At 38.1% G+C, this 16,070-nt stretch overlaps 2 protein-coding genes across 2 annotated transcripts in view; both read left to right on the forward strand.

Annotated features, from left to right (window-relative positions):
* The window catches only part of ACOT9 (acyl-CoA thioesterase 9), a 334,937-nt gene that overhangs the window by 244,812 nt on the left and 74,055 nt on the right, over positions 1-16,070 (forward strand). The window lies entirely within an intron of this gene.
* Positions 2,160-16,070, forward strand: part of APOO (apolipoprotein O) — a 34,582-nt gene continuing 20,671 nt past the window's right edge. Inside the window, exons 1-6 of the mRNA XM_082486963.1 lie at positions 2,160-2,200; positions 6,777-6,887; positions 9,249-9,368; positions 12,002-12,056; positions 13,088-13,183; positions 15,908-15,999. Coding sequence (XP_082343089.1) covers positions 2,192-2,200; positions 6,777-6,887; positions 9,249-9,368; positions 12,002-12,056; positions 13,088-13,183; positions 15,908-15,999 — 483 coding nt within the window. The 5' untranslated portion in view covers positions 2,160-2,191. The remainder of the gene's footprint in view (positions 2,201-6,776; positions 6,888-9,248; positions 9,369-12,001; positions 12,057-13,087; positions 13,184-15,907; positions 16,000-16,070) is intronic.

The raw sequence follows: 16,070 nt of genomic DNA on the forward strand, positions 1-16,070 counted from the left end.
ACCATCATATGTCCAGAAACAATTGGAATTTTCTTTACTGTTCACATACCAAACTTAAAAAGAGAATCACTTGAAATATTCTTATATCTGTCCTCTGTAAAATTGGGAAACAGCCGGTGCCACTCACAGTCTGGGACTGAGTTTTGGTTGAGAAGTGGCCAGTGTGGGTGCCGTTACTCACCTCAGTGCCATCGCTCCTCTCCCGGCCTCACCTCTCTTTTTGAGCTTGGAAAATTTTCTAACAGATTGAGGATGAATAAAATGCATCAAGAAATGCAACTGCAAACTACCCAGTCGCTCTCCACGCTCTCACAAAGCTGCCATAAAATCCTGCAAAATCGGTTTTCCACAACATTTGTTGTACCCTGGCTGTTTATTTTCCACAGATACGTGTCATGGTTTGAGGTAAAACAGGGCCAATTTTCTGTTTGGTAACTTTGCTTTTTAGCTAACCCTCTTCTAACTACTGAAATTATCAGCATATTTTTCAGACAGTATCCACTTCCAGAGTGATGAGACCAATTGTTCATAGCTGATGCCCAGGCATGGGATGCAGAGAGGCTCCTGCTTACACTTATTGCTATAACAGCCAAGGCCAACCAACTTTGTTATTTGCCATGTTGGAGGGTCGGAAGTGGAAAAGCGTAGTGGGGTCCCACCTGTGGGGAGCAGCGGGCAGGAGAGGTGACCCAAAACTGACCAACAGGGGATTCCATCCCATCTGCCTCATGCTCAGTATAAAAGCTGAGGGATCAAAGGGTCAGCTCTCTTTCTTCAATGGCCGACGTCCGAGGAGGACTCTCTCTGTTTGTCTGCCTTTGGCCCTGATCTGTGCATTCCTGAATTAAGATCCAGAATCCAGTTCCCGTCTGTCACTGAGTCCAGTCTGGGACTTCCCGAGTGCCAGCCAGTGACGTGATTGTCATCCTGGGAGCTTGATACAGTTTTGTATATATATTTTAATAATTATTTTATTATTTCATTAAAGTAGTTTAGTTCCTTCTAAACTCATAAGTCTCTCTCTCCTGCCTCTCCTGGGAGAGAGGGAGGTGGGGGACAGCATCTGTTATTCTGCCTGAGTGGCCAGTCCAGCCCAAACCATGACAATATGACTGACTGTGCCACGCCTAATGTCCAGGAGAACGAGGCTCATTAGCGTTCACCCATCGGTAACTAACGTACGCTTCAGATATGACTCTACCTCGCTAAAGAGGGACTCTTCCTAACCAAATCCTTAATAAAATATCATTATCATCTGTTATTCTGTGGTTTGGGTACTGAAGCTCATCTTGCACCGTTTGCTCATGGTATTTCCGACATCCCATTCGCTTGCAAGCAGCAGCTGCTGCCTGTGAAATACAGCAGAAAAATACAATAAAGCTTTTAAAAAAAAAAAAAGGCACAAACCTGAAGTCCTCTTATTTCACCTCAAACAGCTCCTGTCAATAATCCAGTGTGCCAACAAACAAGGACTGTCTGCTAATTTTAGAGACGGCTTGTTGGGAAGCATCCCCCAGTTCTACCATGGGGGTGGTTGAACATCCCCCTTAGTCTGGAAAATACTGGTTCCTGCTAGAGCTGGTTCTATCAGATCTGTAAAGAGAGGGCCATAAAGAAACACAGGAATTTTTCTTTGAGAGGCAACAAGCAAAATTACCATCATGAAATTCAACACTAGAAGAGGGTGCGTACCTCCTCTGCCTTTCCACAGTACCCTTCCTGATGAATTATGTGCTACCGCATTCTTCAAGCGCTTTACCCTTTATGTAAAAATTCTTTTCGGTATGAATTTTCCGGACCCAATAGGGTGCTATTCTTCATATGCTTAAAAGCAATAGCAAATAGTTGAAATCACCACGATTTCGGGGCGGGGGGGGTTGGGGGGGACAACGACCCGAGAAAACTCTTATAAAAGAGAGAATCCACATTATTTTCTTGGTGTTCATATTTATGTGCCGAAATGAGGAGCGTATGAGGTGACGTATCCCGCCGCTGGCGGCAGGGGCGGGGCCTCGGTGGGGAGGCCCCGCCCCCTCGGCGTTGCCAGGTTACAGCGGCGCCGGGGGGCGGGGTGGCGCAGGGGAAGGGGGCGGGGCTTGAGCCAAGCGGCCCCGCCTCCCCGGCGGGCTGGCCTTCCTGACGTCAGAGTGCAGCGACGCCCGCCGGTGCTTCCCGCCCGCTCGGCGCCGCCATGTTCAAGGTGAGGAAACCGCCGCCGTTGCTCTTCCCTCCGCCCGCCCGCCCTTCCGCAGCCCTCCGCTCCCGCGGAGGCGGCGGGGTGGCCGCGGTGCCGCCGGGCCGTCGTTCTAGGGGCTTTCCGTGTGCGGAGAGGCCGGCAGGGGGCGGCCCGGCAGCGCGGCCGGAGAGGCCCGGCGCTGAGGCGGCCTGCGGGCGGGTCCTCTGGGCTGGGGGCGTCCCTCTTTCTCCCCTTTCTCCCCCTTCCCCCTTTGAAAGCCGGTTTTAGTTACTCGGTTGAGTAGAGGCGGTAGCGAAGACTCTGGCGTTGTTACCAGCGAATGATTTTTAATTATTTGTTTTTTCACGTTGGAGCTAAAACTGTTCTAAAATCTGTATTATGTGGTGGCGGCTGTGCCCGAGGTATTTTGCCGCTGATTCTCTCAAGCCGTTAGTTTTACTCTTATTGCAGCTGCATAATCTTCTCTTTTTAATATTTCAAAGTTAGGTGTCCTGTCCGCATTGCACAAAAAGAAACACACAAACACCACGTTCATTATTTAAAACTGCTTTTTAGCTGTGCCAGCATGGAGCTGTGAGTTATTGTTCTTACAGCGTTTGGATCTGTACAGTTGTGACTGTCCTTGTCTCGGAACTCTGCCGTTACTGCATGTAGGTTGCCAGTGAAATCTGTGAAAAGAAGGGAACGTGTATGATCTGGGCTTAAATCGGATAATCGGCTCAAAGGTCTTTGCCTGCGATAAAAGTAGCCCCGGGTCCCTTCAGGCTAGAAGTAAGTTGTGTGTTTCAATCAAGTTGTTGTCACGACTACTCAAGAAGCTGGAGTTTTTTAAAAAGCTGGTAACACTTGATTTTTTAAATTCATTCTCTTTTGTACCTTTTTTGTTTGTCATATATATCAATATGTATAAAGCTATTGAGAATATATTGAGATAGATATATATATCAATATATTGATATGCTGAGCATTTCAATTTGCTCTTCATTTTTAACTTTTTTTTTACTTTAATGTTGGGGCAATTGCAGGAATTCTTATGTAAGGGTTTTATCTCAGAGTCATTGAGAATTCCATAAGTGATACTGAATTGTCACTAAAGGGGTTATATGTGAACTCCTGGGTTGAGGTACCATGCATGATATTACTACTTTTATACAACCATTGAGGTTAGGCAGATACCAGTGCTTCAGGCCCCCCATTTGTATTGAGCGCTAACATGGGACTTATTTTTCCCAGAGGCATTTTTCAGTTAAGACCTTTGAGAAAGACAGTAAAGCAAGACAATGGAAGATGAAATGTGATAGTCTTTTTGCCTTCCAACTTGCAGATGGAATTTGCATATGAGTGATCTAGTATCTATGGATAAAGTTGAGCTCTTCAGCTAGAGAAAGGAATAAGCTTAATATCATTTCTTACTTGAAGTAAATGCAGAACATTGCATAGAGAGAAGAATGTCAGCTCTACTTTTTGGTATCAACGGAATAGCTGTAAGACAGGCAGACTGAAGGCACAGCTCAATCAGAACGTTTTACTAAATCAATTGGCTTAGTAATACATGGTTTAATATGAAATTAAGAAATGAGATCTTAAAGTGAATTTTGGAAACAGAAAGTAGAACAGTTAATCTTTCATACTACCGAATAAACCTTTTGTGTTTGTGTGTGTGTATATGTGGTACTTTAGTACCAGTTGTATCTGTCCCATAAACTTAGTTGATGTAGAAGACCATTGCAGTGTAGCTTGAACAGTGCATTTAAGGAGAGATTCTTCTTGCACTTTTGCTGGTTAATTTTGTTTTGTTTAAAATGTAAATATGAAACCTTTGGAAAATGTCTGCAGGTCAGTATTTTGATTATATGGTGTTTTCAGTACCAGTAGTTCTGTCATGACTGGTATTTGTTTGTGAAACTATGGTGGTTCCTTACTTATGCTCAGCTGTTTGCATGTGTCTTTATATACAAATCTCAAATATTTAAAGCATTTGGATTTACTGTTTCTGCTGGTGACATTTAGATAGTTTTCAAACAATGTAAGTGGTGTTGAATGGCAGCAAAAAACAAACCTCTTGTTTAACACAGCAGACTGGATTTATTTTCCCTAAACAGAGGTTATCAATAATGAATTATACTTTAATTTTTTATGTTGCTGTTGGGTTTTTTCTTATTTTTATTTTTTTGTTTTGGTTTGTGTTGGTCGTTTTTTATTTTTTTCTGTGAGGGATACTTATAGAAATGTTAAATAGGATTTGTAAAAACTGTATTCACGTAACAAACTTTTGCCATATTCAGGAATTAAGTTCTAGACACTTGTCTCTGAGTGGCGCTCTCTGAAGTTATGTTTTTCTAGGCTTATTTCAAAAGCCTCCTCTGCTGCTAACCTCTTTTGAGTGTAGTATATGCCATTGGTTTAGTAGTTGCCCTACTAAAGCTGTCTGTAGTTTTAGACTTGTTTGAAATTTAGGCTCACATGAAATATTTGTACTGGACGTGGCTGTTCAGGTAACAGGTAGCTGTAGTTTAAATAAATTTGAAACTGCTTGGAGGAAAGTGAATGTCTTGATGTCTTTTCTGGCTGTGTGTTTCATTCTCAAATGTTCAGAAAATCACAGGAAGTTATATTTTACTGAATGCATATTTTTCAGAATGAAAGTGCGTTTCAGACTTTTGCCTTTTCAGTGACAGAACAGTTTTGCAGTGAAAAAAGGAAAGAATGAGGAAATATATTCTACAAATATTAATGGTTAGTGGTGTTCACGTTTTTATCTTGGCTAATGAAAGTATGTGAAAAGTCTTTGTTTAAGCAAACATTATTAAAGATTGTTCATGTCTTTCCTTGGCTGTGAAACAGCTGATCCAGTCATTGTGGTGTTTCATTATAGTGCTGTAATAATGAGTCTGTAAATACAAATAAGGAAAAACTTCCATTTGAAGCAAGTTTTTCCATACCTTTTGATCCATCAGTTCCCTTATGTTTTTCCAAAAAGAAATCCTATGACCTAGTTCTTGTGTGCTGTTTCTCTAGACATAAATGAACATTTTCAGGAAGTTTGACAACTATATAGTCTAGTTTTGAGTTTGAGGAGTCTCTTGGTTACATTTAATCAGTATTCCATCTGAAAAGCAGTGGAAGAAATTTAAGCTCCAAATACTTATCTGTCTGCAATAAGCATGTAATTTGGATATTTTTAAAGCTATTTTCTAACAGTTCTGCAATGGGCAGAAACAAAGTTTCAGAGTAATTGTCCTGATGCTAGGTCAGTTATCATTATAACAGCATGAAGGATGTGCTGGTTTGACCAGGACTTCAGTTTCACAAGCAGCTAGGTCAACCTAATGTGCCCTTACTATTTCTGAAAAGGAAGAGGGCTTGGCTGCCTTCTCCTTTTTCACCCCCTCTTCCCTGGCCACACAGTTCCTCTGGTGCTTGTCAGACTGTTTCATGGATGGCTCCAACTTATTAAACCCCCACAAAGCTCTCCGCTTCTTTTTCAGGAATAAATCTTTTGCCAAATTGGCGAGGTGAATTGCCTCGCGGTGGAAGCGTCCGGCCACCAAAGCTAGGGCAAGGTGAGCAGCAGGACTTCTGGGAATGGATGCCGTGAGCAGAGCCAGACCTCTCCAGTTTGGTGGCCGCAGGCTGTAGAGTCGCTCGTGCTGTAACCTGATACAACAAACCATAGGGCTGTTGTAACTCGGCACATGATTGCCTGAGCAGTAACATGAATATGAGACATTGAAGGGTTTCTCATTGGAACTGCCACTTCTTTACTTAAACATTGCTGTTAATAAGGATGTGCATTTGTTGGAAAACGCTTTCTGTGCATTCTTGATTTGATACATAGCTAAGATTTTTATATTCTGTTTTTTTAAGTTAAAGCAGACTCTCCTGCAAAGAAATACAATTTAGTGTAAGTCCTGAATATAGGAAGAATTATATTCACCTTACCCGGGTTGGTTGTGTTGTGTGACTGGATTGAATCTGAAGTATTCAAAAACAGTCAAGTATCTGTCACAATGCACTGTAATTCATATTTCTCACAGAAAAGTAGGAGACATTCCTAAAATTCTTAGAAAGCAGTGATTATGTTCTGATACTCTCAATGGTAGGTCTCATTTTTTTCCTACATCTAAATGCAGACAATAACTGGAAATAAAATGCTGAACTTCTTGGTAGGAACTAAGGAAAAATTGAGGTGTTACAGACATTCGCAAAGTTGTTTAAAATATTAATATAGTGTTAATATCTATACTGAGAAAGTTGACAAAAATTATATTTCAAGTGAGATAAAACAGACGATATTTTTGTGAAATGAAAATTGATAAGATCAACATTTATATCTATTGTCTCCTTTAGCCTTAGGCTTTTCTAAATACCATCAGAATAATTTAGGTGCTATCATTTGAGTGCCTGAGAGCATTAGATTGTGTACCACTGACTCCACTTTCTCCTACCTTCTAAGCATCTTAATATATCACTTATTAACATATAGGGGCGCATAAACATTTTCTACATTGAATGTGTTCAAACGTTTGCTACTTTGTTTGAACTTCATGATTTACATCTCTTCCTATACTGTTTCTAGGTAATTCGTCTGGGGGCCACCCCTGTTAGCCTGAGCTTGCTCTCTATCCAGGTTTATGCTTCCTCTTCAGAGAAGGAGACTTCCAAAAAGGAGTTGCTGAAAATTGAAGAGGTAAGTATAGTTAGAGCCCTAGTGCTCTTCTATTTGTATGGAAATATCCACGGAATTCTGAAAGTCATTGTATTTTGATGCACGAAAAGATTTAGGTACATTGCTTCACCTTTTGCATTCTTTCCATTAAATTTGCTTCTCTATTTTCAGTAGTAGAGATCTTGATATGGTTTTGCCTCTCTTATCTGAGGGTTGTGTTTGATGCCTTCCACTTGATAGCATCAGGCTTGCCTCTGTGCAGTATCTTTTTCCTACATTAAAGCCTTCTGTTCTTCATTCAGAAGTGACCTTTTCATGTTTGTAGATTTACTTGTGGTCATGTTTCAAATACGCAGGGATATTTTCTTTGCTTTTTAACGAGGTAACACCATGTATTTTTTATTACAAGCACTGTTGGCAAATTCTAATAAAAATTCATTTATGTACTCCAGTAAAACAGCAAATCAAAAGTTTTTATTTTTAAAAATATTCTCTTTTTTAACAGGCAAAATTCTTGTCTGGCAATGCTTTGAATCCGATATAGTAGCCTGTAGAATTTTATCGGTTTTCCTTTTTTTACAGCATTCAGACCTAAGCAACAACAAATACAATAAGTAGTGATAATAGAAACCTGTTACTTTATTGTTTCTCTAAGATGTTACAAATGTCTTAGTTATATCACAGCTGGAGCTTTAAAACTCCCTGTCAAACAGTATACTCACCAGCATTGTTGCATAGGCTTTTAACAGTCTCCATCAATAAAAAAAAATAATATTGTAGTTCATAACTAAATACAGCTTTATATCCAGGAGAGTCTGTAGATGTTTAAAAATTTTAAGTACTTCAGCCCAAGCGAAAGTGTTATGTGAGCAGTGAAACTAAATGAAACTTATTTTTGTGTATGCTTAGGTCTTTTGGATGTGTCTGCATGGGCAGTTCACTTGCATAATATGAAAGGATCGATAGTTGAAGCAGTCTCCTGGCTTCATCCCAGTGAAGTCACCTTAGCTTGGGCCATTGTGTGCCCTACACTACTGCTGGCATGAGTCAGTAATGAGGCATCAGTTTGAAGTTACATATGTGCTGAATAATTGGCTTGCCCATCAGTGCCAGCCAAGCAGAATGTGCAAGCCATGGAGTTTTGGCTGCCTTTCTTACCATTCACAGCATACATTAGTTTGGATCTCTACTGTCAGCTGTCTAGTTTCATAGAATGCATGGGATGAGTCTTCTGTCCTTGTGCCAGACATGGCTGTTAGGTTGTCTAACAGGATCAAAGTTAAACTGATTGTGACTATGATTGCCAGAGATGACCGGATTTCTTAGGGAAATGAGACTTTAAAAGCTTGTCTTTCGAAGTATTATGGGAAATCCAGTTGCATGAGTTATCAAATTATTTGACACATACTATGTCACTGTATATTTTTTATTGTGTATTTTTTTATTATGACAGACATACAGTTTTTTTCCAGCTTATCTTGAAAAGTGGGCTAGCTACACTTCAATGCAACTATAGTTGTAAACATCAGTTTATAATAAACTACTAAATGTAGTGTAAATGTGGCATAAAATATAAGCTCTTTATACTAAACATCAGTGTATCATAAACTGCTAGAAATTTTAACAGGTTTTGTTTTGATCTAAACTTTGCTGTTCATCTTCAACAGTGTAGACTTTGGTCATCTTTTTTTTTAATGGATTACAATTTTAAATATGTTTAGGTAATTGTAATAAATGGGTTGTGATGCTAAACCCTAAATGCAGTGGTTTAGTATTTATTATGTGAAGATGCCCATTGCTCTTCAGGTGGATGTGACAGTTCTTATTTGCTCAGCCCCATGGTGCTATTAATGCTGTTGGTTGCTGGTGTGATTAATGACGGCAACATTGGTATGTCATACCATTTTCCTGCACAGTAACAGACAAACAAATTTGTATCGGATGTTACCTTTGTTAGAAGCTACTTAGACTCTTTAATGATGACTTGTGCAAATATAGAAAATGATCAATTGTGATTTCAGAGTTCTAGTACATTTAGTGTGTTAACTGGGAACCAGAAGTGCTGATTAAGACCAGAAACATTTTTCACAATTATATTTTGTGTTCTTTTTAAACTAGCTTAATATTAATTTATAACCTGTGACTTGGATCATATAGCAGCTATGGATGAATTGCATAGCAATTAGAAGTCATCTTCATCATAGTATATAATTAAACTTTGCTCATAATGGTTGTCTCGCAACTGCGCCTGAATTTTTATTATGCATTGTTTATGTACTAAGCACAGTGTTAGGTGTTCTCTGGATAGGCTGTTCATGCCCTGAAGACCTACTTACACAATTACACCTTTGTGTTTAACCTCTTGTTTGCTAATATTCACAGCTGTCACTCTACTCCTCTCCAGCTCGTGAGACGAAATATGTGGAGGATCCACAAACCCAACTGGAAGAGGGGGTTTCGCGTTTACGGCATGTTATGGAGCCATACACAGCCTGGTGTCAGGTATAATGGTTTTATAACACATCTGGTAGCGGTTCAGAGCTAAGGGTTGAACTGGGATTTTGTTTTTAGACACAGAATTAGTAGAGAGCAGCAAAGTAAAAGTAGCTGTACAAGCATTTTTCCAAAATGCTGCGCAACTTAAAATTTTCCACAATTTACCTCCTCCAACTGTTTCTTTCTGCTAATTTGCTGAATTAACCCCCTCCTTTTCCACACTTTTTATCCATCCAAAAGAATTAAAGGGAAATTAATTGAACTTTAGAATCATTATCTGAAATAATATTCAAGCTTAAAGATATCTAAGGATATCTGGATTTGGTGCTGTCCTGTGACTGAGGAAGACAGGAGAGTGATTAAATTTGCAGTTTCCATGCTCAAGGAGAATGCCGTAAATTAGCAAGCAGTGTGTTTTGGAGCAGTGATACCGAGTTGTTCTCACTGCAACTGTGACACAACATGATGCTGCAGAAAATAAATCAGTTTTTGTTGAACTGGAACATCGAGGAAAGGAACATGGCTCTCCAGAAAAGAGAAGATCCCAGGCCACTTCTCAATGGGAAACCTGGCCCCTGGACCTTACCCCCAAACTTTCTTTTATATTTTATTAGGTAGCGTGTTTATACTAAAGAGCCACTAAATACAAAAATAGTCTTTGGAGCATAGAGGAAAACCAAGATCTCTAATTATTGATTTTAGATTGCAGAGTCATATGGTGTCTTTCTTGCTTTTTCCTGACCCAGCAAATGTTGAGGCTTAAAGCAAGAGCATCCTTGTCATCTGGTTGCCTCTTAACTTTGTGTGATCCTCTACTTTGCAGTCTGGCTGTTGTGAGTCCTCTTAAGCTGCAAGCTGGTTTTCCAGTTCTCCATAGAAAGCCAAGCTGTTCAGATCAGGGTGTCCTTTCTGCCAAGAAGTTCTGTGTTGTGATACTAACCTTTAACAGTACTGAAATAATTTTTTGGAAATACTCAGGGTTACTCAGTCAAGGGATGTATTTCTAAAGTGCTACCAGCATGTGTACTGACTTCAGTTTTGAAGTAGAAAGGGGGATTTTCCGCACTATAGTTAGCTCTGACCTCCTAAATACATGGGTTCTGCTTGGTTGCCTGTGGTAACCATAGCCAAGAATGAAATTTGAGACGAGGTTAGTTGCCCAGTTGGACTGACTGCAAGTAAGCCTTGAACAGTGCTTTATATCTCACTAGCCTGTTGTCTTCTTATTTGCTTTATTTTTTTGTCTGCATGGTGATCATTTACATAAGATGTGCTCTTCTGCTCACACACAACAAGCCATTTCCTGGCAGTGGCTTACTGACTCACTTTGTGAAGTGGACGTGTCAACTTTATGGGTTTGGGGTCATCTTGCTTGCTTAACTGTAGTCAGAGATAGTTTTGGTTTTGCACCACCTCCACCCCCTGCTGTGTTAAAGAAAATAACATTTTAGGCATCTCAGTTGTTTTCAAAATTAAAAACATAACCCAAAATAGAATAAAATTGGTTATTTGTATATCCGTTTTACTTTTTCAAAATTGCTTGCTTAACTAGTGGAAAGTTAATTCAAAACAAAGATGTACAAATGAGCCAGTTTTGTGTAAGCTGTGATAGAAGATCAGACAGTCTCTGGGGTCTTTAGAGCATGCTTTTTTCATTGGCTTTTAGTAAGACCAACATCCGTTTAGAGTTATGTTGTCTGTCACATGCTAACACTTTCTTATTCATGACAAGTTTTTTTTTTTAAGTCACTCTTGCCAGTGAGGAAATGAAAATTCTAAAGATTTTATCCGCCATGCAGTATCTTAAACAAACGCTTTCACTTCTGCACAGATACAGTTCAAGTGGTATTGCAAGACCCTTCTCTGCTTTAGCTTTGGGCATACATGTTTATGACTTTGTTCCCTAATTGATAGACACTCTTACAACTGTTTCTGCAAAGGATTATTAGCATAGTAACAATTATCAAGGTTGCTCTTATTGGGGTTGTGGGTTTGTTTTTTCTACTTTGATAAAAGGCAGTGTGAATTCTTTTACTTCCTGCATATTTTCAGTCTGAGAAGAAAATCTAGAGCTAGTTTGTGGGGCTGATGCAGTGCTCTTTGATTTGCTTTGGACACTATGTGGACATCTTATTTTCCAAGTCACTTCAAGTGCAGTTTTTTTAGCCTAAGATAGTCTCTTGGAAAGTGGAATTTATCACCTTGCAGAATTAGTCATGTACCCCTGCAAAGTGTTAGGAAGGAGTTTATTACAGTGTTGTATTTCCTTTTTTTGCATCAACTGAAGTATTTTTGTGATACCTACGTACACTGAGAAACCTGAGATAATCCTAAGTTACAGGTACCTGATCAGGAGCTCAGTGAAATATTAAAGTTGACTTCTGTGTTTTGAGGTATTGTATTTCATCTGTGTCCAAAGACGACTTTGAGAAAAAGCTGTACAGTATGCCAAATGTAACATTGAGCGAGCATAGTCCTGTAAGTGAACGTGGAAGTGGGAATAAAAATAAGTGATTTTAGGGACTCAACACTTTTTTTTCTTCTTTTTCTTTTCTTCGTCAGGTTAGTTACAATCTGTAGTTGACATTTTGCTAACTTGGTATCTATTTACTGTTGTTTTCTTTTCTTTTTTTTTTTAGGATCTTTATGCCAAAGCTATGCCCAAATTAGAAAAAGCTGTTGAGCATGGTAGAGGTAAATCAGTTTAGTTTTCTTAACTAGTACTTTAAAATGCAGGAGTGTACAATATTTTCTGTTAAAAAGGAATTCCATTAAACATTATTATGTATATAATTTCTAATGCATTTAAGACTATTTTATTTGCACTGTTTATCTGTTTAAATTTCCTTTGTAGGTCATTATGACACTACATTTCTAAACAATTAAAATCCGAGACCTGCATCTGTATTGACCAGTGTCACTAAAAATAAATGTTAGGCAGGAAAAAAAGCCTCACTATTTATTCTCAGTCCGTAGCATTTGCTTAACCCAGCCTAGTAAATGAAACTTCCTGCAATGTTTTATTTCTTATTGCAAGTGTTAGGTCTTCTGTTTGTAATGTTTAGCCTTTTTATTTTTATTTACTTCCTTGGATCTCCTAAGAATTTTGAATTAATCCAAAATAATTTGTATTTATTTTTGGTTTGGAAGCATCCTTTCATACTTGGGCTCATCAGGACTGAGCATGCATTTCAGATACTGCGCCTCTTTTCCTTAAACTTAATAGTCACAGTCTTTTGAACTCCTTTGTATGAAAGGTTTTCATAGTTTTCCATTCCCTCATTGGACTCCCATCTTGGTGTGAACTTTGTGCTATGTCTTTCCTTTGTTCTGTGATTTGTTTTTTTTGTACAGTGTTTTACTGAAACTAATTCTTGTTAACGTGTAATGTAAGAATCCATTTGCAAAGGTTTTTATCACTAATCTTGAAAAAGATATAATGGAGATGCAAAATAGCAAAACAAAACAGATGGCCCAGGAGCAAAGGCAAAAGCTTCTATGAAAATTGGTAAATACAATACGATGTTCAGTTTCATTCATGTGTCACTAGAGAAGATCTCAAAGGCTTTGAATTTTATGCCAGCAGATCTAAAATGCGCATGATAGTTAAATGTGTTTTGATAACTCTTTATGTTTTCTTACAATTGCCAGCATGTATTGATGATTCCTTATCACAAAAACACTTTCACATTACATTAAAGCACTTTGTTCTGACTTCTTTTCAGAGGGCTGTGAATTTCTCCAAAACCCCCCTGCTGGATTTTATCCAAGGCTTGGTGTGATAGGTTTTGCTGGAATTGTTGGATTGTTTCTTGCAAGAGGTAAGTGGGAACCTTTTGAACTGCTTATGTTATCATTTAAGATACGTAATTTAGTTGTTTTTTTTTTAAATACTATTCTTTTTAATTGTGACGCATGAGATCTTAGTGTGTTTCTACAATGTTCCTCCAATCATAAAGAAACTCAATCTAAAAGGTGTGTAATAACCATCAATTTTTGTTTATGAATAATGTATTTGTTACTGGAATCTAGTCTTTGATCTTTTCCAGATATAGCTTATTGCAGCAAAAGTAGGAAAGGGTTTTTTTAATCCTAAAAATCTTTATAATTACTTCAGTTCTTGATCACTTATGTCACTGTAGTAAACTACAGAGGAATAAATTAGGGTAAAATACAGAGGTTGCTGAAATGCGATACATGTACAATTAGCTGTATATTCATGCTCCTTCAAAGTATTGTGTGTCCAGGCACAGAGCTCCTGTAGATGGTGAGACTCGGCAAAAGTACTTGTGAACTCTGTGTGTACTATAAATACATGCACATTTTGTGCTATAGAAATGTGATACAGTTAATTTCATCACACTAGCTGAAGGAACTAATACGTTTATGCTTTCATAGAAATTAATGTTATTTTAAGAAATGTTAATTGTGAAAAAGTATTTTGTGTTTCTATTGAGATACTCTTAATACAGTGAAATGAAGTAATGCAAGAAGATGACTTGTAGGTAATGGAGCTGTAAAGTTCTAGAATTTAAATACTAGTAAGAACTTGCTTTGGATAAAAATACACCTTTGTGAGGCCTGTATGTGTTGAACAAACTGGAAGTGTGTGCTTGGCTATGTAGAAATGGAAAGCATTCTGTGAATATATGCACTTATATATCCACTCCTCAAAATATTTAATTTTCCAGTGAAGCTGATGACAGCAGTACTTTTTTTTTCTAGTATATTTTTTTAAATGAAAATCAAGGTCTCCAACTTTACCTAGTTGAAGTTCTTTACATTCAAATTCCTGTTTCTTGAGTTATGTGATTATGAATGAGATCAGTTTCCAGCCTTTACGACAGTTAGCAGGATTGGGCAGGGAGGAGGTATGCAGTCTTGTGGCTGAATCTAAAAGATTAAAGGGTCCTAAGTTTAATGAAAATCCCTTGTAATACGAATGTCTGATTTGTGAATCTTTTAGGATGGGAGCCATAACTTTAAAACTTTTTGTCTGGTTAGTTTACAATGCTTTCTGGAAATAACAGTCAGTATTCAAACTGTAGAAGGAAGTCCCCCTTAATTTTGATGCTACAGAAAGTTAAAATCAAATTTCCTCTTTTTTTATCCCTTCCTCCTTGGTCTCACTGGAAAAAATTGCCCTCTTGGAAGGTATAGATAAAATCTTCCAGGTCTAACCATAACACTTGAAGACACAGCTGCCCATGAAGTAGAAATTAACGGTATTCAGAGTTTATTCGTCTATATATTGTACAGTCATCCAGCTCTGTTCAAAATGCTGTTGAAGATGATTTGTTCTAGCCTTGAGTAAGACTGAAATGGGTATGGGAATATTGCTAAACTTCCCTCTTGTATCTCCATCCTGCTGGAAGGCATTAATATCTTCAACTATTATTTTTATTCATAAAGTGATATTATAGGCGCACTGATAAGTTAGCGCTGAGCAAGATTTCCCTATTCCCAGAAATTACAACAGAAGTGTAATTTTTCTGCTTGTGAAGATGCAATGAAGCTTGACTTTTCTGGTCCATCTTATTGCTAATTGGTACCAAGTTCCCTTTCCACAAGACTAGCAACATCACTTCACAAGCGTCTCTTGTTTACTGCTAAGTTTCTCGTCTCATCATGAGCATATATGTTAGCAGAAACACTAAACACTTCTAATATGCATTTCCTCTTCAAAATTCATTATTCCTTTATTAGAAGCACATATGGCTTCGCATATTGAACAGGCTGTTCTATGATGAATGGAACTACTGCACCCTGACTCCTGTACGTCTGTTCTATGACTTTCTTTCTCCTGTACTGCTTGCTTTTCTCCTTTACCTGGTCCCTTCTGTGTTCCTTTCTGGCTGGATAAACTGTGGCATGCCCTGTAACTGATTCAGTGATGCATATTGTCACTGGCCAGCCAGTCAAATTGAATAAAATGTTCAAAAATTACTATGGGATTGAGCAATAGGTGTATAGCATAGTTCTGAGTACTTTAGTTTAAAAGTGCTTTCAAATGCTTTGCAAATTGCTATAGTGAATCAAGAAAAACTGTTAATAAGAGCAGTTGTGGAAGAATCAATATTTGTGAGTCAAGGTAACTTTAAAATTTGCATTGAAAAATCTCTTGTTCTGCTTAATGTATCAAAGGAATTCTATCCTAACCTTTCTTTGCCTGATTTTTTCCTTTTAGCTTAGAAAAGAGTACTGGTTGGTATAATTCTCTTAAATATTTCTTAACTGTGGCTTTTACTTCATTATTAAGTACTGAAATAAATTATGTATTACTGCAATAAATATAGTTGTAAGGTAATTTTCACTATGGAAAGATGTTAATAGAAATATTCTCTTAAAAAGGGTAAAAGAATAATTGCTGATCAGAGTAGTCATGCTTCCTAAGAAACTAGTAGGACTGAACAGAAAATATGCTAAATTGCATTTAATAAAATTGTTTTGATTCTAAGTAAAAAGGTAGGGCCATTCAGCTGTCTTGGCTAACACATAGCCTAATAATATTTTTGTGGTTTTTTTGTTTGTTTGTTACGAAACAGGCTCAAAAATAAAGAAGTTAGTGTATCCTGCAGGTCTCATGGGTGTTGGTGCCTCCATGTATTACCCTCAGCAAGCGGTTGCTATTGCAAAGGTCAGTGATGATACCTTTCTTTGGAGAAGTGTCTTTTACTTTGATTATTGCCTCCTACCTTCAAATTAACT

Source organism: Vanellus vanellus (assembly GCF_965231255.1).
Source record: "Vanellus vanellus genome assembly, chromosome: 1".
Taxonomy (NCBI): domain Eukaryota; kingdom Metazoa; phylum Chordata; class Aves; order Charadriiformes; family Charadriidae; genus Vanellus; species Vanellus vanellus.